General features: G+C 36.6%; 1 protein-coding gene across 2 annotated transcripts in view; it reads right to left on the reverse strand.

Annotated features, from left to right (window-relative positions):
• Positions 1-232: 232 nt before the first annotated feature.
• Positions 233-25,307, reverse strand: part of IFT57 (intraflagellar transport 57) — a 53,644-nt gene continuing 28,569 nt past the window's right edge. Inside the window, exons 7-11 of one of the 2 annotated variants that reach the window (XM_003991608.5) lie at positions 6,628-6,699; positions 5,566-5,697; positions 4,144-4,206; positions 2,409-2,475; positions 233-1,417 (exon numbers count right to left, since the gene is read on the reverse strand). In XM_003991608.5, coding sequence (XP_003991657.1) covers positions 1,239-1,417; positions 2,409-2,475; positions 4,144-4,206; positions 5,566-5,697; positions 6,628-6,699 — 513 coding nt within the window. In that variant the 3' untranslated portion in view covers positions 233-1,238. Of the gene's footprint in view, positions 1,418-2,286; positions 2,476-4,143; positions 4,207-5,565; positions 5,698-6,627; positions 6,700-25,307 lie in introns of both variants that reach the window. The other variant, XR_006585031.1, reaches the window with a different exon arrangement.

Genomic DNA, 25,307 nt, shown 5'->3' on the forward strand with positions numbered 1-25,307 from the left:
AAATAAGGGAAGGAAAATTTTGGAGTTTTTCAAACTGCCTATTATCCCAAACTAAATGAACTGACTTCTTTGTCATTGTATTGATTATCACCCTCTTGGGTCATAGAAAAGTTTATACATACTCCTTTTCTTTTAACTAAACTTAAACTCAAGAAGAGTATGAAGAAAAATATTTGCGTGTGTGTGTGTGTTACCTATAAAGACTAAGACAAAAAACTGGGGAGACAAAATATTACGATAAAAATTGAAAAGGGGATTTTATTATTTTTGTTGTCCTATACAAATATAGTACTCTTATCAAAATTCACCAGCTTTTCTTTTCTTCTTTTTAAAACATAAATGCAGGCTATCTTCTGGTTTGTGCTCTCCTCACCAGTTTCCCCCAGATGTTAAGTCTGGTCATGCTAGTATTGCTTATTTTAGCAATTTAGCAGTCCCAGAGTAGAATTTTGCTCAGTAAGATGTGTAAGGAAAAATCACTGACACTGGGAGGCTGATCTTCACGTGTCTTGCTGTCTCCCATTCTGCTATAAATGATTCTTTAGTACAGCCGATACCACAGAAAAAACTAGAACTGAGACACGTATATACTTTTTTTGTCGCTACAGAGTCAAACATGCCTGAAATGTTTATTAGGTGACCTTAGATCAGAGAAGGCACAAAGTCATTTTAGTCATGACATACTCATGATAGATAATAAGCTTCAAATGTTAATAAGTACACTGAAGTTTTTTCATATGCTTTTTAAAAGAAATGTGATTTTAGGTAACCATAAAGCTGAGGCAAGGGTAGTCTGGGTTCTTAAAAAAGAATCCCCAGCCATCATTAGCTGCCACTGGGCACAGAGGCAACTGTGGTCACTGCAGAGGTGGACCAAACTGAAGGTGCCAGGCTCGTGTCAAAGGTCCATGTGGTGTCAGCAGCAGCCGCACTAGGGAAGGCATGGGTCATGGACATTGGCTTACATAAGGAACAGTAAGAAAAACATGCCACCAGGTGGGGGCTTTAACATATGTATTGATTAGTGAAAGTTTCTTTCAAAGTGAGAATTTTTAATCACCTTATTATATTCAGTTTAAAGGCTTTAACCATCCATTATCACGATACAATAGGTATGTGTATATATGTAAAAAAACACCCACTGAACGTGCTTTAATTGTGTTTTGAAAATCTATGCAACGTGAAATATACTTTGATATAAAAAAACAACTAATCAGAAGCATGAAAAACTGTATATTTTAATAAGAGCCTACTGCAGATTCTGGAATGACTGTCGCATGCATGTCCCTAGTCATGTTAGATTTCTCTTTCAGTTTTGATTGGAGTAATGTGTGTTCTACAACACCGATTCTGATGTCCATCTGAACAGTTTCTTGCTTCAGCTTTGTTAAACTCTGTTTAATCTTCACCAAGGGAGCTGCAGAATGAAAATAACATGCAATAAAAATGTATATTTGGAGTATCAGTGTATTACAGAATTGTATGACATTTTCCTCACTTTGTCTGAAGACAAAAATGGGGTTAAAAACACAGCCAACAACGTACTGGCATTCACACAGTTTTGCGGTGGTATTTTAAACACCTGAGATTTTTAGGATGGGAAATGATGCAGCATTTGATGTGCTACGGCTGAATTTCCTTTCTTTTCTAGGGGAGGAGTTGTTAAAAGGGTATTTGAGGATGTCTTTTAATACTTTTTATGGGCTAGAATATTTGTCTGAAGGAAAACAGATACAACTGGAGAAAAAAGAATTACCTGTGAGACACAGATAATGGGCTCATTCAAACACAGCAAAATCTTCATACATCCCCTTTTAAAGGATCCCTCAGTATATACAATTAGAGCTCTAGAAAATCTTTCTAGAGCACAGAAGGGCCTTAGGCAATCACCCAGGGCCATGTCAAAGTCACTAGCTCATGATGGAGCATGATTAGTAGAGGATTATTAATTCTTCTCTATTTGACCCCTGCCCAGTCAGGTCTACTAGGGGGAGAGGAAGAAAAACAAAGGTCGTCCCATCCCTGCCTCCATGCCGTGTGGGCACGCACTTAGTGCTCTTTTGTACATAAAATGGAATAATGAAGCTCATTTGATGAAAACAGAAAATATTATTTTCTAAAAACTGGAATAACAAAGTATATACTAAATATTTCCCACTCTGTCTCTGAATCAGAGCAGTTTGAATCAAAAAATCTTAAATGAGAGTAAAAAAAAAAATGACTCTTTTCAGCTGATTTATAAGGAAAAACTGATTATCAGATGCCATCTCTGTACCATGTACTTACCTCTCCTCAAATTCACTTTAAAAAGCAGATGCCCTATTTTCTAATACCATTTTGTTAAACAGATTTCTTGAAGACATATTCTCGTCTTGCTCATTTTCCCCTTAGGATGAGTGTGCACTCACCGCCGTCAGTCATGCTGCTGCCTTTTTCTTCCATTTCCTGCTTTACCTTTTCTAGTTCTTCTGTAACCTTTAATTGAAAAAAAAAAAGTCCTCATGAGCTCTGAATTTTAGTAAAATCTCCAAAATTACTGAATGATGTATTAAGAACATTTGGATATAATACATCTGTAAAGGGATATAAAGATCTTAGGACTCTTCTGGACATAATTAGAATAATAAGATAAAGTATGCAGACACACTAGGCTTTTTATCTTCTGAGAGTGCTCCTAACATTAACTTCACCAAATGACTGTCTCAGATTGTCATGTGACAATGCAAATGGTTCGGTTGTCATTAATGGCATGTAAAGCTTGCCGTTATCCCCTTGCATCTACCATGCCAGTCTTTAATAATCAGTTACTAATTAAAATAGTATACACATCCAGAGAAGATTTTGGATTTCCGAGGCTTACTAGTATCTTAATATTATAGTCTTATAAGAAAAGATGCCACTTTTTCCTGTACAGGACACTAAAAATAATGTTTATAACATATGGCTGCATATAAAAATATGCTAACTGCTCTATCCAAACCAAGAACTCCAAGAGGCACATCGTGCTGTCATATTGGCTCTTATCTGTACTCTACGTCATACTCAAAATTATACTACTATAACTTCTATTAGCAAAATTCTAATCTAGTACGTTATGTTTAAAAAATCAAAAAATTTTTAAATGACTAGAACTAAGCCATACTTATTGTAACTTAGTAGGCTTTATTTTTATCATACTGGTGAGTAAAAACTTCCTTGGGAATCAAGTGCTCATTCAAGTAAAGCAAATTAATTTTTTTTAGGCACCTGCAATGTTACAACTGGGGATAACTACCTCCTGCAAAAGAACTAAATGGTTCCCTGGACTCCCTTCAAGTGTTAATTTACCTAACATTAAGTGAGCACTTTACTTCTACATAACGTTTTATTTGCCTAGAGGCACCACAGGATTAGAGTCTAAATATTTCTAAAGTTATATTTTTAGTATTTTAAAATAACTATTTATGCCTCAAATAATCCCTATAAAAGGAGCTTAATTCTATTATATAGAAAAAGCCCATGACAATTACACTGAACTGTAACCAAAGATAATCTTGTACACTGGTTACTGATCTTGTAAGATTTTTTTTCCTCTCAGCTCTTCATTAAAAAAAATTGGAATATATATTAGATCTTACTCTCTTGCAAGATAATGAAAATAAATACAATAATATATGCAAATGTTTCAGAAGTTCCCAGAAGGAAAAGGTTACAAGCCACTTCTAGTTTGTGGATAGAGAAATATTCAGGGTCACACACATCAGGAGCAGTCACTAAAAACAAATCTTATATCTTACAGACTAACATTAAAACTTGTTATAAGCCATTTAAGCCAGTGCTTTACCTACGCTTCTATATATTAATTATAAATGTTATGTTTTTAAAAAGATTAAGGAGGGTTATAAATGTGCTAATATTATCAGCACGTTCTATGTTAAAGTGAATAAAACAACTTCAGGCATTTTATGGAAATAAGTAGTACATAAATACATCACTGGATTCACTGATAAGAAAACTAGGGATTTTCTCCTAAAGAAAAGGACTTAAAGCCACAGGAAGCAGTTACTGAAATAACGCACCGTTGTAGCAGTATTAAACTACCAATGGCTCTGAATAGCCAGGGCTCGGCTGACGGTGGGAAAAGGGCAAGGGCACAGTGTGTACCTCAGACAGGAGCCTGGTCCTCTCTGTTACTCCGCCATTACCCTGCTGGTATCGCTCCCTTGCCTAAGGGAGAAAACATTTTGTTTAATGACAAATTCAAGACAGAAGCAGATTACTTAAATATGACCTCTTTGTGTTTGCAATTTCTGCATATCATTTTATGACACCCCCCCATTTGTGAATACATTTGTGAAAGTGACATTTAACTGTAGCTATTTTATAGCCCTAATAGGCACCATGTACTTAAACTAAAGTACTATAAAATGATGAATGACCTTAACCTTCACATACTGATGGTGTAACTCACATGGGCATGGTGCACAATAAAAACTGTCCTCGGCTATTCCCAAACAGTTTAGGAGAGTAGCTCTTGGTCGATCTAATTTGCATGCTATGCAGAGAAAACCAGTTCTAAAAAATCAATCATAATAGAGCATCAGGATGAGCTATTAATAAGGATTAACAAATGGTATGACAGTATGGAATATGTTCTTGGGAACTAATCTAACAATCATTTAATATCAATGCTTGACAGATACACAGTGGTTTTAATCAGAGACTTTTACAGCATTTTGGAAGTAAAAACATCCATGGGTAGTTATGTATATCAGGGAATCATTTGTTAAATAAATAACGTAATAAAAAAGTGAAGATTATTTTCTGTTTGGTCTTTGAGAACTTCTGAAAGTACAGAAGTTATCTCAAGTTTATTTCCATTTTTTTCCTTCTTCTACCCCTTTTTGCTGAAAGAAAAAAAAATGTCTTCAACTGACATTTGCAGGTGTTCTTACTAGTCTCCCTTCAACAACAGAAAAGGGGCATCACTCCCAAGGAAAGCCTTGAGATCCCAACTGGGGTACAAAGGACTGCTGCTTTCAAAGGCTGAAGGTTTTATTTTATTTTTTTTGGTGGAAATTCTAAAACCTTGAAAGGATTAAAAAATTTGCTCATTAAATTAATTAAACTGCTTGTCTTTGAACGTGTCTTGCTTTCATATTCCTTATTATGTGGCTGTAAGCCATTAAGGCAAGGATGTCTTTTCCCTCTGACACATGTAAATGCATACTATTCTTTTTCCTCCTACTCATACGGTAAATTAACGGCAGACTTAGAAACAAAACCAGGTGTCCTGACACTCTGTTCCTGTTCTAAGTAATGTTCCCCAACAATACATGCCTTCATTTATTTAAATCAAATGAAGAAACGCATTTAAAGACTTCTAGGAGATAATTTCTATTTCATGTAACATGAAGATGACAAGTTCTATTGCCTCACGTGGCTTCCTAAAGTAGGCAGAGAATCCATGTGTTGCTATTTGTGAAAAGCATTTCACGATTCTCAAATGAAAAGTGCTGTATCAAGTTTGGGAATTGGGGTTACCAACTGAAATAAATCCCTGGGGATCTATCATTCCTAAGTTACCTCACTCAGTTGGGCTTGAGCTGCACGATATTCTTGAACCAAGTGCTCAAGCTGATTGTTGATGTACTTTTCTCGGCTGCCGATCTTTTCCAGAGTCCTGCTAATTTCATTATGAAGTTTATCCAAAAATCCCTAAAAATTCCATAGGATTTTAGTAGATAAAAAAATTCACAAATATATTTTTCAAGAACAGTATGAGACGGGCTAAATCTCCTTCAATCCATCCCACAAATTCTCAACCACTTGTGAAAAAGATAGCTTGTAATTTTCAATAGCAAAAGAAGTCTGTAATGAGAAATATTTTAGTCACACATGGCAGAATGTTAAAATAAAAAGGCACCTGGTAGTGTTAGTCAATTCATTAGTCCTTATGCGTATCTATATTGTACGTGAGTGGAATCTGCTTTATAGTTCACAAAGTAGGTAATGGAATAGCATGACTTTCTTGTAGCACAGTTCAAAGACGACTAGAATGTTCCAGTTGGAGGAAGGTCCTTAAATTTATAGTTCTAGCTTGGGACCCATAACTTCTCATTCCAACTTTGCTTCTTTGTGACATCCTCCAAAAAGTCTTTATTTCTGGCCAGAGCAGCCGCAAGCCTATGGAAGTTGGAAGTTCTAAGCATTGCTGGGCTGGCATTCTGTTATCCTTTGGGATCCAGAGAGGAAAGAATGATGAAATGTTGAAATGATGAAATATATGTGTGTGTGTGTGTGTGTGTGTGTGTGTGTGTGTGTGTATGTGTATATACATATGGTGTGTATATACATATATATATGTGTGTATATATATATGTATATAGTGTGTATATATATATATATATATATATATATAGTAGATATATCTCTAATGTGTAATATAGTATATATTATATTTCTTTTGAATAAAGTTACCTTTCTTTCTTTAGTTAGTTTAAGTGTTAGGGCTGTTGAAATGTAATATGGTACAATATGTAAGATCCTCTAAGGCAAGGATTGTCTTTTTTTCCTTTCACGTTTTCCTTTAGTAAGTGTTCAACAGATGAGTAAAGTACATTGATTCACCTGAAGTAATTCACATACCTTGGTCTCCTTTAGAGCAGATTCAATTCCACTTTTATGTTGGTGCATTTGGTCAACATGAATTCTCCAATCCTATGGGCACAAAAGCATATAAAAACAAGTAAAATATATATTTCCTTCTTTCCTCTACTTTTTTTGTCATCATATCCTTTATTTTAATTACTTTGGTTGTTGCCCTATTTCAGGTAGCAGTATCCTATATATAGCTTGCAATCTGATTATAAAGGAATATGTGTAGAGCACTTTAGGATAAAAGGCTCTAAATAAATGTAAATTATTTTGTGTGTTCACAGAGTGATGTCTGACAATTTGAATATAAATTATTCCTGCACTGCTGGTGGTTAATATTTATGACTACCCATCAAAATGAAAAAAAAAAATCCAATTACTAGAAAAGAAATACTTGTTTAAATAGTAACAACTGCCAGAGGCAACTCTGGAATCAAGTATCATATATCAAGGATTAGTTTGTCCCCTGAAAATTAAGCGGGGGCCCTCTTAAGACTTTTCTTTCTTAAAAAAGGAAATCTATAATGACTATTAGAGTTCATATATTTTGAGATAGATCAGAGTACTACTAGGCTGACCCAAATTAGTGTGTTAAAATCTATGCCAGTATTTTAATTACAAGATATCTTCAAAATTTTTTTGTTTACATTACGAAAGGTAATAATTTTAAGACTGGAGAAACACCCATGATGAGAAAAAATACTATGGTATAAGCTGAAGTGATGGAACCAGGAGATTCCTCAATTACACATATCTGTTTGCATACCCTGATACTCCACTTTGCTATCTACACTATTTTGTGAAGAGAAAATTATATTGTGAATTGTCCTGTTCTACTGATTCCTTAACTTTGAAACATGGGCTAGTGACTATAGGGTAAAACAACCTTTGGATACTTCACACATACCTATTATAAAATTACAAAATATTAGAAAACCTCAAAGAGCATCTAGTGTCACCTTCATCATTTCACAGATAAGCACTAACAGGCCCAGTGACAGAAGGGGCACACCCAAGGCCCCACAGGTAGTGGTGCACCTGGATCAGAAGCCAAATGCATTAATTCCCACACAACACATTTCGGCAGCTCAGAGTTAATCAAAGGAGCAACTGGCTACTTGACACCAGTGAGGGTGCTACAGTGGAGAACAAATCAGCACTTTCTTTTGTCCTTAAGCATTTTTCTATCTCATGAGCAAAAAATATCTCAGACTATGAGAGCCGGAAAGGACCTTAAAGATCATCTACTCATCCATTTAACAGTCATCTGGTGCAACGTTTTCATTTTACAGTTGAGGGGACTGTTCATCACCCGTGACTATGACTAGACAGATTTGGCAAGGAAACAGGCCTCTCCAACTCAGCCAGTCAACAGTGGAACAGGGAGGAGACGACACTGCCTGGCCTGCTGCACTGGACCAAAGATGGTTCAGCCTCAAAATGGAAACCTGTTTAAGCCCAAGCAAGCATCCTTATGAAAGAAAATGAACCTAAGAAGTTAAAATTATATTAGTAATTTTTCTTAAAAAGTACTCATCCTGCCTGATTCCAAAAAAAAATTCGTAAGCTTAATAAACGCCAAGCTTAAGTATTCCTACAGTCCTGGTAGACACGTATGTATATGTATAAACACATTATCTACCTACATATACTTACATATATAATATTATTTATAATTGATGTGTTTCATATAGTTTGTGTTCTGCTTTTTCTACTCAGCATTCTTTTTTTACCCAGCAAATGTCCTGTTCTGACAAAGTATTTCAAGAGAAACAAACATGCCTGGTCATGTATGGAGAACTACGATGATTTACACTGATGTTAACTCCATGGAAGAGCTGGCATTTCAGTGGAACCTTGAAGCATGGGTAGCATTTCAAAAGGCTGGAAAGGGGTGGGAGAGAAAGGGTATTTTAAGTTGAGGGAGTAACAAGAAAAAACAGGAAAATAAATAGGGAATAAGTAGCCCAGACTGGCTAGAGTATAAAACACAAAGTTCTTGGGGTGGGGTGGTGTGGGGTGGGGAGGATGAATCATGAGGAAGCAAAGCTGGAGAGTAGGTTAAGTTAGATCGAGGGCTTTAACTGAGGAGTGTGGGTTTTATCATGTGGATAATGAAGAGTTATATTAAAGATTTTTGGTCTCAGTTTTAAAGACAGGTTTGTGTTTTGAGAAAAAAAATAACAGAGGGAAGGACTGATTAGACAGGCAAGAGACTGAAGGCAAGAAGGCAACCAGTTAAGAGGCCATGTAATGGTCCACGTGACAGGTTAGCAAGGTTTGCGGTAAAGCAGTGCCTGTAAGAATGAAAGGGGAGGGATGAATTCAAGGGACGTGGTAGAGACAGAACTAGCAGGAATTGAGGACTCATGGCAAGTGTACGGTGGCTAAAGTGGGGGTGGGGTAGTAGCCAGAAGGTGTCTTAAAGGTTTCCAGCCTTAGGAACTAAGAGAATGGTAATATCACAGTGTGATAAGAACAGAGTAGATTTCGGGGAGTCAAAATGGACTTTTTAATATGATAAGTCACTGGGGCATTTGTGTATTCTTACTGCCTCTTAAAGTGGGAAGCTAGTAATGATTTATCATTATCTGCCACACAATGTGAATGTTTGTTTTATTAAAATCTAGATGGACACATTTCCTGATGTTCAGTCATAAAAAAAGCCTTATAAATGTTCTAACCTTTTAACCCAGCAACTTCACCTCTAGAAATTATTCTCAAAGAAATAACTGGGGATGCACACAAAGATGGATATGTAAGTTCTTTGTAAAACAGCTCCCTAAATATTTAACTTTCTACATATTTGCCAGCAGAAGACAATTTAAACTAATTTTGTAATTTTTGTAAAGGAAAAATCATGCCATATGATATCATTTTTATAAAGCTCAACATGAAGCAAAGTTCAGTGATACACTGTGTGCAGATGTACACTTATGTGAAAACACTGAAAAAAGGAAGAGGAAGAAGAAGAGGAAGAGGAAGAGGAAGCAGCAGCTAATGACAATACACAAGACACAAGCTTGAGGACAGTGGTTACCCATGGGAGGGAAAGGGCAGCAGCAGAGGAGCACACGTGCTTCAAGGGCGTTGTAACGGTCTAGTGCTCAAACTGAGTAGTGGGTTCATGAATGTTTGATATATTATTGGGCTTCGTAATTATATATGTATTGTATACCGAAATGTTAAGTTCATGTTTTCAAAAAAATTTACTCAGCAAAAATGCATGCTAGCTACATATAGTAAAGTGGAAAAACATTCCCCACAGAATACACTGTTAGGTGTCCAATTTAGTAAAAATTAATATTTGTGCATATTTGTATGCGTGTGTTAGGCCAGGAATATGAACATTGATGTTTATGATTTTTTCTTTATCCTTCCAAAGTTTTCCAAATTTCCTACAAGACAATTTTTAATCATCAGGGAAAAATAAAGTCAAAAACCTCCTGGATATCCAAGAAGGTCTTGAAAGGGGTTTAAGATAGCAGAAAATATAAGTGATTATACTTGTAACATTTTAAAATCACAAATATAAAAAGACAAATATGTAGCTTTAAAAAAACTACAACTGTGATGGTTAGAAAGTTTACAAAGGCTTGTGGTAAGAATGAAGACCTGATGGGTTTTAAATGGTATGTAAGGACTTGATCCTCAAAATAAAACAGTAAAAGAAACCGTTCAAAATGATAGCAATTCTTACACTGGTAGTGCATCCATTAGGTCACAGTGCACTGGTATATGCCTTTCCTTATTTGAGACTCACACAGGTTTGGAGTGCTGAGTAGATTTCTCATCCCTTCTTTTTCACTTCTCTGCTTCCCTGTAAGAGCGTTCTGTGATTTGCTGGCTGGTTGTATACCACCCTGCTCCACTGATGCTGACCTTAGCCGTGTGATTCTCATTGGCCAGTGCAACAGTGGTGGACATGGCCTATGCCAGGACTGTGCAGATGCTGTAAGAGGCATCCATCAGCTCTCTTACCCTTTCTTTCAGCCATGATAATAGACACACCCCACAGAGGGGTTATGCTTTCCAGCCTGGGTCTGGGAATAAGAAACACGGAACACAGCAGGAGTAGACCCACAGCTGAGCCACACGTGAGCAGACGTGCATCTTGAGTGAGCGTAAATGTATTATTATTACCGTAAACCACTGTCATTTGGTTTGATACACTGTCATTTGATACAGAAAAACTGACTATATATACATTTGTATAGGAGGAAAACCAAGAATCAGGTAAGTTAAATAACCTTTCCAAAGTTTCATGTCTGGAAAATGGAAAGCACTCCCAAACCAGTGAATTTCCACATACCATGTGATGAGGGAAACAAAGGCAAGAAAAATGTAGTTTAAATTAAATCTCCTACAGCTTGCATCCCAGATAGATACCAGAGACATGCGGCGTGTAACATTCCTCAAGGAGTTTATGGCTGCCTTAATGCCTTAGTGTTTACATTTCATTAAAAACTAAAAGCAACCTTATCTTACCATAGCTGCATCTCCAGGGTCCTGTAAAGCCCTGCTTTCAGCATATAGAGATTCCTCAGAAAAGTATGTTGTTATCTCTATCCCCCCCCACCCCCAAACTTAAAAGTATGTATTCAGTCACTCCTCACAATCCCGGTGCAGTTTTCTGCCCATGGGTCCAGTTCCCGTGCTATAAAATCACCTTTTTGCAACAAAAACGTCTCAAGAATTCTTAGCCATGTGCTCACGAACCCCACTTCAAATTTCATCACGATATACTGCTTTTCTTTGTGAGAAAATGAACTACAGAAGAGTACCTAAGGCAAACCAGTAGTTCTTTTTGTTATATATCAAGTGGGACCACCTGGGCTGCTGGAGTTTACTGGTCACCGGTTCCGAAGCGCTCTAAGTGTGTTATTAAGCTCGTTTCTCTTTTCTATTGAAGTTGAGCTTTTCACTAATCCAGCACATTCACCCTCTCTGAGGAAATGAGAAAACTAATAATGCTGCAACATATAATTTCTTTAGACTTTCTATTTTTTAAAATCCCTTCACATAAAATCTTGTATACTTCTGTCACTTGTGAGGGAGACACAAAGGTACTGTGGTAACCATAACCTCCTCCCCACTACAAATTCTTTAGTGACAAATTATGCATCGCCCTTTTTCAAAGCCTGGAGAATTACGATGACATCCTTGCAGATGGCGAGTCACAGGATACCATAAAATCAAAATGTAGGAGATTTGGTTGCAGCCACGAAGGTGACTGGCAAGACTATATAGATCTCTGGGTTTTACTTCAACAGGACCTGAATGATTTCCTTTGCATATACCCAGACTCTTTGTTTCTTTGTCTGGGTCTCCAACTCAATGCGTAAAGCTCCTCTCTGAAATGGCTGCTGAGATAGAGACTGAACCACCAGCTAGGGATGGCAAATGCAACTTTTATCTGTGTATACATTTCACTAATTTACAACTTGTGAAATGTCAAACTCAGTTTCTTCCCCAAGTTTGAACTTCTTTATGTGTGGAGAGGCAGAGTGCCAAAGGACTCTTGACACAAAAAAGCTGAGGAAGGCACCTCTGATGTCTTTTCCTGGGCTCAGAAGTCCTTGCTCCAGCACAGCTGAGGCTCAAGGTCCCGGCTCTAGTGGCACCATGGCTGCGGCCCCCAAGAGCAGGAGCGGGGTGTCAGGATTCTCATGTATTCTGAATCGCTCTCCATCACAAAAACGTTACTTCTGCAATCTACCCTACCTTTTCCCTCTATTCTCACTGGTTCTTCCCCAATTCTGTTATGAATAATTACTAATGGAATGTTCTGTTTTTCACTTTTGTTCTAGTAAATATAAAAATAGTTACGAGGGTTTCTATGGGCTTTTGCATATACGCACAGACACTTTGGGCTCCCTCCATTTAAGATGCCTCACCGCATTTTTCTCATTAGGCCTCTGTTTCAACTCTGAATTCATTTTCTCTGTGGATTTTCGAGATCACTCTGGGGAAGAAATCCTGTACCTCCATTTCACAGATTGGGTAACAAATTGATGTTGTATGATTTTTACCATGTCAATTACAAAATGAATAGGAAACCAAATGTCCTTTCTCTCACTTACAGATTTTCCATTACACTGAGCTACTTCTTTCATTTCCTTGCTTTGTCACCCAATTTCAATAAGGAGCACAAGCAACTGACAACTTTCAATTCAAGTCTGCACATAAAAATTAATGTTTCTTAGCTTGGTTGTTTTGCTACAGCATGGATGCTACAGGAGATTTCCTGCTTCTAATCTGCTGTGGATGAACAATCTGTTTAACCAACCTTGTTAGAATAATCTCTGAAACAAACTATATGTAAGTTCCAAAGAAAGATTTATCAGACTCTCCTATAAATAAAATACATAGTTTTATGTGATTTCTATTTTGGCTACTTAGAAGCCTTTTTCTATTTCCTTCCTTGGGGATAGAGTAGTAGTTCCCCAATAGTCATATCCAGTCTGAGATCTTTTTTACGTCTAATAATAGCTTCAAGGTTAACATTCAAATAATGTCTAGTATGTGTCAGGCACTACATCATCACATGTAACTCTCTTAAAAACTCTAGTAAGATGAGGAAATTGAGACGGAGCTACTTTAAAGTAGCTCACAGGCAAATCTTGCAAAGACACTATATCAGTCCTTATCATTTCCCTGAGGAAATGCAGTAAAGTAGAACTAAAAATTTTAAGGGGGTAATGGTTAAAGGAGACTTTAGTTTTATCTGTAATATTTGAATATTCCCAAGAATGTATTTATATATCAACTGTATAGTGAAAAAATGAGTTTAAAATGGTTTTAGGGTAGGGGCGCCTGGGTGGCGCAGTCGGTTAAGCGTCCGACTTCAGCCAGGTCACGATCTCGCGGTCCGTGAGTTCGAGCCCCGCGTCAGGCTCTGGGCTGATGGCTCAGAGCCTGGAGCCTGTTTCCGATTCTGTGTCTCCCTCTCTCTCTGCCCCTCCCCCGTTCATGCTCTGTCTCTCTCTGTCCCAAAAAAATAAACATTGAAAAAAAAAATTTTTAAAAAAATAAATAAATAAAATGGTTTTAGGGTAAACATATGCAACTGAAAACTTTCTCACAAAGAAATACCCAGACCCAGACAGCTTCATCAGTGATTTTTCTCAGACATTTAAGGAATAGCAACAACTTTATACAAATACCAGAGAACAGGGAAAAAAAAAAAAAAAAAAAAAAAAAGGAAAGCAACTGCCAACTTGTTTTATGAGGCCTGCATAGCATGACACTAAAACCTGACAAAGACACCTAAAACAGACGAAAAATTACAGATCAGTATCTTTTGTAAACATAGATATAAAAATTCTCAACAAAATGCCAGCAAATCAAATCCAGTAATATATAAAAAGGATATTACATCATGATTAATTTGCATTTAATCCAAAATGCAAGGTTAGTTTAATACTCAAAACTCAATCAGTATAATCCACCATAACAAAAGAGGAAAAAAAGAAATAAATCCTATGATCATCTTCATAAATGAAGAAAAAAATCATTTGAAAAAAATCATTTGAAAAAATTGACCATCCATCCATAATAATAACTCTCAGCAAACTAGGAACAAAAGGGAAGCTCCTCAACCCAGTAAAGGATAGTTATAAAAGTCAAAGTTAACATCATACTTAATGGTCAAATGTAAAGTTTGAAAGCTTTCTCTCTGCTAATAGCACTTATATCTAATATTATATCAGACAAGATAAAAGAAATAAAAGGGATAAGGCCTGTAAAGAAAGAAATAAGAGGGGCGCCTGGGTGGCTCAGTCGGTTAAGCGTCCGACTTCGGCTCAGGTCATGAACTTGTGGTTTGTGAGTTCAAGCCCCGCGTCGGGCTCTGTGCTGACAGCTCAGAACGTGGAGCCTGTTTCAGATTCTGTGGCTCCCTCTCTCTCTCTGACCCTTCCCCGTTCATGCTCTGTCTCTCTATGTCTCAAAAACAAACGTTAAAAAAAAAAAAAAGAAATAAGATTGATGTTAATTGTAGATGATATAATTATATACACTGAAAATGCAAAACAGCCTATAGGACTATTGTTAGAATGAATAAGTGATTTTAGCATGTTTGCTGGAGATGTATACACACACACACACACACACACACACAGAATTCTATGTTTATATACCAGCAACAGACAGAAAATAAAATCTAAAAGACACTATTTTCAGTAGTATGAAAGAACACATAAAACAGTGTCCAAATACAGACCTACACATACATGCTCACTTTTTATGACAAAGCAGTGCACTGGGGAAAAGATAACCTTTTCAGTAAACTGGGTCAGCTGAATATATATATATATATATATATATATATATATATATATATATACATATATATATATATGAAAAACAAATACATCTTGAGTTCTGCCTCACACCATACATAAGAATCAATGCTAGGTGAATTGCAGATCTCAATGCAAAATGTAAGACAATAAAGCTTCAAAAAGAAAACACAGAATACCTTCATAGCACTGGGGTAAGCAAAGATTCTTAAATAGAACATAAGTATTAGCCACACTCCCTTCTTCCAAAAAAAGATCATTTTGAGTATATTCAAATTAGGCCACTGTTTATCATCATACACCAATAAGAGTGAAAAGGAAAGCTAAAGAGCACATATTTGCAATACATTATGTCTGACAAAGGATTCATATCCAGAGTATAAAAATAATTTCCATAAATCAAAAAGCAGATAACCCAACAGCAAAAGACAAAAGAGGATATCCAAATGCCAAAAAAACATATGGAAAGGGCTCAACTTTGGTAGTCATCAGGGAAATGCAAATTAAAATGACAACGAGCCCACAACGTATCTACTATGACAAAAATAAAATAAAATAAACTCTGTAGTGAATTCTGATAAAGATGTGGAGCAACTGGAACTCTCACACACTGCTGGGAGGAATACAAATTTGTAATAACCACTTTCAAACCCTATTTGGCATGTATACACACTGTGACCTAGCAATTCCACTCGTAGTGAAATTTCTACTGGAAATGTGTACATATGTTTACCAAATGACATCGTACAAGATTTTCAAAGCAGTATTATGTGTAATATTATAAACAATTCACAGAAGCCCAGGTGTGGGATACTCTGGAAAGGCGTGACCTGGGCTAGGCAGCTCTCTGCCATCAAAGGAGTGGACAGCTAGAGGATGACTGCTGACCACACTCTCTGTGGTTGGGCAGCAGTCCCTGCTTATAAGGGGATCTGGACATTTTACCTCTGTCTCCACCACAGGGAGAGAGACTCGGTTACTGATGTTATAACTGTAGCTGCAGAGGTAGAGAGAGGTAGGGCCAAGTCTGAGTGGCAGTCCAAAAGTGATTGGTCTCAAGATTTCAATGTGGAGTGATGATGTTCCTGTGGCATGTTTAATAGCCCATCCGTGGCCAATGACCAAATTCTTTGGGAATGTGATGGCAGGGAGTCACGTGATGTGAAAAAGGCTTGACAGTGGTGGCTGCATATGCCTAAGTTCACTGTAGTAAATGTTGCTGGGGTGGGCTGGTAACTCATCATGCTTTCAAAGCAGGAATGTGACCAGTGGATCTCCATCCTCCACCCAGAACACTCCCTTCCCTAACAACAGAGCATTAACTAAATTCTTTTTTGTCACTTTGCACAAGCAAGTTTGCAGTCTCTATTTCTTGTACTAATTATTAATTTTTCAGCTTCACCACAGCTCACATTTGTACACATATTTGTGTGTGTGTGAGAGAGAGGGAAAGCGTGAGATTGTCCATTAAATATTTTTTTCATGAGATTGAATTACCTTGTTTAAATTTTAAAAAAATGTTTATTTTTGAGAGAGACAGAGAGAGAGCAAGCGAACACGAGCTGGGGAGGGGCAGAGAGAGAAGGGGACAGAGGATCAAAGCCGGCTCTGCACTGACAGCCCGATGCAGGGCTTGAACTCTCCAACTGTGAGATCATGACCTGAGCCAACGCTGGATGCTTAACCGCCTGAGCCACCCAGGTGCCCTGAGATTGAATTACTTTCTTAATGAAAAATGCCCATCAAGTTGTGAGATAATTACAAAATGTAGCTTTCCTGAATTTTTAAATGTGACATGTTTTTTTTAATTGCCAGCAGCTTAGTTTTCTGTGGTATACCCTTTTAATATGAAAACATGAATTTTCTTTATAAGTGTTCAAAGAACTAAACATACGACTTAAGAGGAGGGGAGTATGTATGTATGGTATGTCGTATGTGTATATTTGTTGCAGGGAGTAGACTATTTTTCCACTATTGCTGGAAATACGTGTTTCCTCAGGAAAGTTCCTGCTTTCCAGATATTCCTCCTGTTGTAGAGAAAAATAGAGGGTAAGTAAAGGCTATCATAACAGTCACTAGTATTCTCACACCTGCCTGTAATTGAACTGAAACTGGAGATCTATAATCTCTAAATAAAATACCTTGTTAGTTAAATAACTGCCTTTCTAATGTGTGCTCAGAGATTATTATCTTTACTGACTACCATCTGTTACTAAAGTGTTTTCATATGTTGACTCTGACTTACTTTTCATGCTTATTCCATCCGCATCCCTTGTATATGGCCATAAAAATCTCCTCAGTGAGGGTTTCCAGACTTTAGAAGGAGTTAGAAGCCAGAGAAGAGATCTGGCAAGGCAGAGTGGGAGTGAATGGGGCCCTTCTGAGAATACAGGAACACTCTTAGGCCAAATCAGAATGTAATTATTTCATTGCGAGTAACCACAATGGATAGGCAGAAGAGATAACCTTGACAGTTGCTCTCAACTTCAGGAATCTACTAATCAAAACTTTGATCCCTTATTATGCTCAAAAAACAAAACAAAAAACCTGAAAAATAAATAGAGCCATCTGCATAGCTGAAGAACCAAGAAACATAAAAGATTGCCTTGGCATAAGGAAAACAGAATCAAATGTAATGGGATAAAGACTATGGGAGCAAAATGTGTCCAAATATTAAGAAATTTAATAATAAAACAGTGATAGTGAGAACTCCTCCAATATCATTGATTGGAAAAATGACTCAAACCAATTAAAAATTGCATTTCATAGGGAGGTCCATTTGACAAATGGTTTCTGTTTCAATTTATATTCTACGTTAAGTAATTTAAAGGAAACATTAAATCATACTTTGCAATAATGAAATATTTAGGCAGTCTAGAAATTTTAATTATAATCAATATGTATTAATTCACTGCTCTCAATCACAAATGTCTATTTGAGGTATATCTGCTGTGAGGCATTAGTAACTTTCCTCTGCATTGTTTACATAACATGCAGTCTTTATTGCTTATTTCCTTAAAATCTGCTACCACTGTCGATGCTCCTTAGTTAGAGCTGATGGTAATCTCTAAAGCAAAAACACTTGTTCTCCTATTTCAACTTGTGATAAATGAAGCCTTTCCCCCGATCCAGTTGAAGCATTTATCACACTCAGGATAAATAGGAAGGAAAGCATCATCAACTATCTTTAAACAGAGTATCCTGAATGTTCAACAAGACCATGACAGAAGCAGCTAAAAATCTTTTCCAGTTGCTTGAGGATGGCTGGGTTTTTCTCCACCCCTTTGCAGTAGTTTTACGTATATAATTTTAAGCATAGTATTCTTTTCCACAACCCTGATATCTGTCTGTGACCCATATGCTAAAAAGGAAAAAAAAAAAACAAAAAACCCCCCAGTTTTATCAGCTTAAGGAAAAGAAAAAAAAAAGAAATGGAGAAAACAACTATAACAAAATAACACCATGTTTTAAAAATAACACAAAAATCCAAAGCAATATTCTGTTTTTTTGTAGTCTCCTTTAAAGAAAGCTTGCCTGTAAAGTCCATCAGTGAATATTTCCCCTCATTCTCTCAGACAAACGTGGCAGTTGAGTAATCATGCAGGCTGCTCTAAAAATGTATGTGTCTAGTTAATTTAGGCAGTTTATTTTGATAGCATTCACCTCTTTTTGATTATAGCAGGTGTTTCAAGGATAAATTTGCTGAAAATTGTATTTTGTTTAAACAACAGCAGCATGTACATTTATGGCCTTACTATATTAAAAAGCATTTATTGTCTGGCAGCAATAGATACAATTACAAACATTTGTGACAGTAATTGGAGCTATTACTCTTGCATGGAGCCTCATGGAGACCAACTTATTGCCACCTGTATTTACATTTGTTACTGGTAAATGTAAGAGCTGATTTTTTTTTTTATTTGGTGCCTTATTTTTTTTAAATTATGTGAATATTTTTCAACAAAAGGTCTGTCTACCAGAAAATCTTTAAATATTGTAAATTTCTCTGTTATTCAAATAACAGGCAGAATCTCATTTTAATGACTAATATATACATAAAATGTATTCTTGTATCCCAGCCCACAGAATATATTCTACCTGTTTGCTCATGGATCCAAGAACCCTATCAATATAATATAGCCTTATCCAGCAACTAGAGTACAAGTCTTAAGAAATGCTCTTTATTTCCAAACTATTACAATTCATAAATCCCTGCAGGTCAGAAATATTAGAAAGCTCAATTTTATTAACATTCTTCTTATACTCTATCCAAACACAGCAATGGCAGAAGGTCAAAGCAAGTTACTCTTCTCCACTACTCTGGAATGAGAAAAATACCCCTCTTCTCTTGCTTCCAGACACAGATTCCTCTATAACAGTAAAAAAAGAGAAAGCCTACTATTGTACATTTTCTGCAGGACTTGGCTCCCAATTTGAAGAGACTCGGATCTAATACAGTAATTCTGTAGTCCCTCCAGGTTCATTTAAATGGAATTCCAGCCGCTGATTAATAAAGGCCTCTCTCCTCCCTCTTAGGTTTTAGCTCTCACAGTGACTGGACAGCCCAAGGGCTCAAGACTATTGCAAGGATTCCAACCTTAGCACAATGACTCTTCCCGAAAGGTTTCTTGCTGTGAATTACCCAAGGCAACACCTTATGGTTTATTTACGTTAAAAGAAAATCCAATTGTTTGGAGCTGAAATTTAAAGTTTAAGGTTTTGTTTTGTTTTGTTTTTTTACAACTGCACCCTGAGAAAGTCAGACACTGAAAAGCAGGTAAGGATGTAAAAAAGCAGTTCAGTGAATGAATCAAACGCTTGAAATAATTAGAAACACATGCTGTAGTACTTCCAAAGCCTTTCAAAAAATATATAATCTCTTTATCTAAATTCTTGTAATGAACCTGAAGATTTACATAATGAGTAGGAGACATTTTGGAGGAATGAAGGAGGTACTTAGCCAACTATCTTTTAAAACAACAAAGCAGGAAACATTTAATTATAATTTGGAAAAAAATCAATTTGTCATTAATCAAAATTTTAATTACAATATCCACAGGGCATTAAAGCATGATAGAACATTTGTTCATTGCATTAAATACCTCATATTAAATCATTATAATACATAATTGTTTAGGAATAAATACTGTATAATTGAAGAAAAGGGCCTATGTAAGGTTTAGTTGAAAACTGATTTCACACTTTCTGCTCTTCCTGATTTCTGGGGAACAGGAATAAATATTATTAATGTTTACTTTGTTTCTATTATGGTAAAAACCCTTGAAAAAAGTCCTTCTGATAAAGACTGATAAGACTGATCATTAAAGAAGCCACTTTCCCTCAGTTCAATGGATGACATTGAGAGACTGAAAGTACAAATAAACAACAGACAAAGGCCAGATCATCACACAAAAGAGAATTCTGACCCACAATCTGCAGCAACTAGTCCAGGAAGTCAAACCATAACCTCCTTGTGAAGTAAGCCCACGGCAGACTTAGCAGCTGCCAGCTTCCTGAATGTTTCTCCCCAAGCCCCTGGCTTCCAATGCAGGACCAACCAGACAAAGTCACATATCTTCCCCCACCCGGTCACCCAGGAGGCCCTGCTTCTAGTTAGTTCTGCCTCCAAATCTCCAGTCATATCTGAACATTTCTGAAGCCTTTGCTTTCTCCCACTATGTATCTTTTACCTTCTCCTGCCCGCCTTTAAGTCTCTGCCAAATGCAGGCAATGGTGGCTAACTCCCCGGCCATAGCAAGCTCTGCATAAACAGTCTTTGTCCTAATTTACGTGGTCTCTGTTTATTTCCACGCAGTCAAACATGGGCTTGTTTTTCCATAGTAACAAGAAAACTAAAAATGATAGGTGGATTGTCTTCAAGAAACAGCATTAAATACTGAATGATTCAAAATTAATAAAAAAATACAGAAAGTGAAATTTATATGAATCTGCAACCACATCTTCTAAATCCCCAGAAATTATGGGATATGAAGAATTCTCATCTTCAACTACTGTTATTACTCCACTCGGCAACTGTCAACTGACTCACTTAAAAGGTTTTTAATTATTTTTACGTTTAATTTATTTTTGAGAGCAAGAGAGACAGAGCATGAGCGGGGGAGGGGCAGAGAGAGAGAGGGAGACAGAATCTGAAGCTGGCTCCAGGCTCTGAGCTGTTAACACAGAGCCGGATGTGGGCCTCAAACTCACGAACTGTGAGATCATGACCTGAGTTGAAGTTGGACATTTAACTAAGCCACCTGGGCGCCCCTCACTTAAAAGTTTTTTTAAAAATTACTATTATGAATTTAAAAATATTTCAGTCATGAAGGAAAATATTATCCTTCAATAAATGTGACAAAGTGCTTCTACCTGCAGTAACCACTTGTTTCTTTAAAATGGCTAACTGGCTGGGGCGCCTGGGTGGCGCAGTCGGTTAAGCGTCCGACTTCAGCCAGGTCACGATCTCACGGTCCAGGTCACGATCTCACGGTCCGGGAGTTCGAGCCCCGCGTCAGGCTCTGGGCTGATGGCTCAGAGCCTGGAGCCTGTTTCCGATTCTGTGTCTCCCTCTCTCTCTGCCCCTCCCCCGTTCATGCTCTGTCTCTCTCTGTCCCAAAAATAAATAAACGTTGAAAAAATAAAATGGCTAACTGGCAGATTCTGTTTCTTGCTATTGGTCTGTATTCTCAGATCTCACAGTCCTTACTTATGCTTGCCCAAATTGTAACCATTAGCTCTTGCATGCTCTATCTGGCCATTCCTCCACCCAGATCTTAGACCTGGTCTGACCCCAACCTGCTGGGCTTGGCCAACCCATCTCTGCTACATGCCACTCAGCTAAAGTTATGTCCATGATATACTATTATGTTTTATAAAAGGTATAATCTCAACTATATACATAAGAGCACATGGAAATAGTGGTCAATATATATTAAGTGAGTCTTCTGGCAACATTCTAAGTGCTTAAGATAGGTTAATTCATTTAATCCTTTCAATAAGTCTTTGAGCTATGTTTTATAATGAACTCCATTTTACAGATGAGGAAACTGAGGCACAGAGTGGTTGAAACTTGCCCATGGGGTCCAATGGCTAGTAAGTGTTAGAGCCAGGATTCATACTCAAGCAACCTGGATTCAGAATTTGTGCTTTTAACCAGTATGCTGTACTATCACTAAGTGAATAGGTAAGAGCCTGGGTGGTAGGTTCAAATATCACATCTGTGACTTACTAGGCAAAGCCAAGTTAACCTCACTTCACTGTATTTCAGTTTCCTCCCCTGTGGTAAAAGGTACCTGCATCTAATAAGGCAGTGGAACGGATTAAGTGAGCTAATATATGTGAAATGTTAAGAACTGCACTTGGCACATGGTAAACACTTAGTAAATGTCAGTTATTATTATCATTTTATATATAACTTTACTAGGGAAAAAAACTGGAAAGATTTACCAAAGTGATACTTACGTGAAACTGATTACATCCCCATGTAAGGATATAAGGCTTATGTTTTTAAAATATTCCCTTAAATGATGGAAGCATTAGTGCAGAAATTTTGTTAAATTCTTCCTGAATACTGATACAGGAACTGAATACAAGCCGTGACAGAACACAACATTATAGTAACAATACTATAATTTAACAATAATTAACATTTATTATTAGGCATTAATTATGTCATAGACACTGTTCTTGGTGCTTTACAACAGCTTTGTGAGGTAACTAATATAATTAGTCCCATTTTACAGATTAGGAAAAGGAGGGACAGAAAGGTTGAGTAGCTTGCCCTGGATTGAACATGTAATAAGTGGTAGAAATATGAATTGAAGGTGCCAAGGGAAGATGTGTGAGATAGGCTCCATCTTCTCCTGGTCTTTGTGGCTGCCACAGTTCCACTAAGCTTCTGAAGCTTTGGCTCAGTAAATCAGGAATTGATAGTGAAACTAAACATGGAATTGACAGTTTCTATTTTATAGCACACTGCCTAGCCCTTTTCCCCTTGAATTGTTTCCATATTATTTTTATAATTAAAAAAAAGAGTGTATTTGAAAAAGACTCAGAGTTTAAGATAATTCTTGACCAGTTACAGATTTAAATTTAGTCTGATTATAGTCACAGATGTTTGCTCTTAGTTTTAAATTCCACCAGAGTCCTTACGTAACACTTGTCACCACTCCTGGGTCTAATAAAAAAATAATAAAAATAAAATAATAAAAACAATAAAAAAGAGATAAAAACACAGAAGAAGAAAGGGAAAGAGATATAAAGAGAAAAATGAACTAAGGAGGGAAGGAACAAAAAGTACAAGATATACAGTCTTAGTATACTAATAATACTCGTAGACAATTTGATTAGGTGGCACTCATGTCTACTCTAGTTTAGCTGTCCTCAGACTGCCCTTCTAAGGAATGGACTCCAGAGCCTTACTCACTTGGTCATAACTGAGGCATTAACTAAAATGGAATGACCCAGGACTTGGCTGGCTTTATTGACTTTCTTGGCAGAACTTCTGTGTCTTTAGACACATTATTCCAAGTTGGGGCAATATGAGTTGGTCTCTGGGTATATAACACTCTAGAAGGAATCACCAGGAGCATTCTCTAAACCAACTCTAAAAAGGGAACTACTAATATAGTCCATTGAAGCTAACATATGACAAAAGTCCTTCACCTTCAGTGTGGAACATATCATTTGCATTTTTGGCAACATTTTAATTTTCCCAATTGTAATTTAAGCTAATATTAAAATTCGTTTGCATTCTTCGAAAACTGGCAACAGTAACGAGTGCTGCCAGAAAAAAGAATAACCTCATCTTACAATAAAACCTAATTACAACATTACAGAGAATATAAAATAAAATATCAGTATACGAGAGCATCTCATCAAAACAACAAAAAGAAAAGGAGATTTACTTATTATTTATTTATTAATTTTTTTTTGTTAGTTACCTGCCAAGAAGCACACAAGCACTGAACTTGTGAGGGGAAAAAAGCAAAACAAACATTTGATCCAGTGCTAAAGAAATATGGGACTTATTTACTGCTAACACAAGGTCATTTTAAAGAACTTTTTAATGGATTTAAATAATGGAGGCCCTGTATAGTTATCTCCCACATCTCTATGCCACTTAAAAATTAATCTAATAATGATCGGTAAAACACACTGATCTGAAAACAGCTCATTTTCCCTCAAACACAAAGTTGAAGTCTCCAAATGTCCTAAATAGCCTGTGTCGAGTGAGAGGTAATTATTTTCGCCAAAAGTAAAGGAGAGGGTTTGGTTTTGGTCGAGTCAGGAGTGGAGGAAGAATGGGATGTACCATGAAGCTGGAGTCAAACTCTTCTGACGAAGGAGGATGGTGAGCCCATGAGAAACCTCGTATGTGACCAGATTATTTTTATTTCTGTGACATGAAAAATATCTCTTTATTTACTAACCCTTTATTTTCTCAAATCAACATACAATTTCATTTTTCTTAAGTAAGCTGAATAAATTGACCCCAAACCTGCATTTCCTATTTGATAGCTCTGAAATACTTAGAAGAGTTTGTGAAATACTAGGCACAAAGACCAAATGATCTAGAAAAGAATTCTGAAAAAAAAAAATCAGATGTAACTTTAGATCAGCATATTTTACCACAATACTGAGATTGAGCCCATCGAGCCCTGCATCAGACAGCACAGAGCCTGCTTGGGATTCTCTCCCCCTGCTATCACCCTTTTCCAGCTCACACATGTGCACATGTTCTCCTCTCTCTCTCTCTCTTTCTCTCTCTCTCTCTCTCTTAAAATAAATAAATAAACGTAAAAATAAAAAAAATTACCAATGCTATCAAACAGAAAAAAATGGAAATAAATAATTTTTTAAAAATCTAAATTCAAAATGATATTCATATAAAGAAAAAAGCCCTCAAAACTTTATGTGACATTTTGGAATGTTGCCTGTAAAATCTGACTTTTTATTAATTTGGCACAGTATATCCTCATAAGATCAAGGCTGGTAATGTATGGCACAAGACTAAGAGTCCAACTTTCACCTAGTTAATTCTTCTCCAATCAGATCACTGATTCTCTAAGAACCCAGGATTCTGATTACTACAATATTAGTTTGTAGTAGAACTTAACCTGTACTTAGTTTTGCAAAACTGTATGTGTTAGCTGTTACATTTATATTCTTCCTTTATTCAGTTACTCCTGTTATGTAGAAATCAATGACTATGCTTTAAAAAACACTCTTGTGTGATCGATCCTATTAGGTTCTAAATGAGATGCTGGATGTCAAGAGTTAGCTTGAAAGTTAAATAAATTAAAGGCTTCCGTAAGGAATTAAGATGTACCTGAGAGTTCCTAACTACACAGTTATTTTAACATG

The sequence above is a fragment of the Felis catus genome, chromosome C2 (assembly GCF_018350175.1).
Source record: "Felis catus isolate Fca126 chromosome C2, F.catus_Fca126_mat1.0, whole genome shotgun sequence".
Classification (NCBI taxonomy): domain Eukaryota; kingdom Metazoa; phylum Chordata; class Mammalia; order Carnivora; family Felidae; genus Felis; species Felis catus.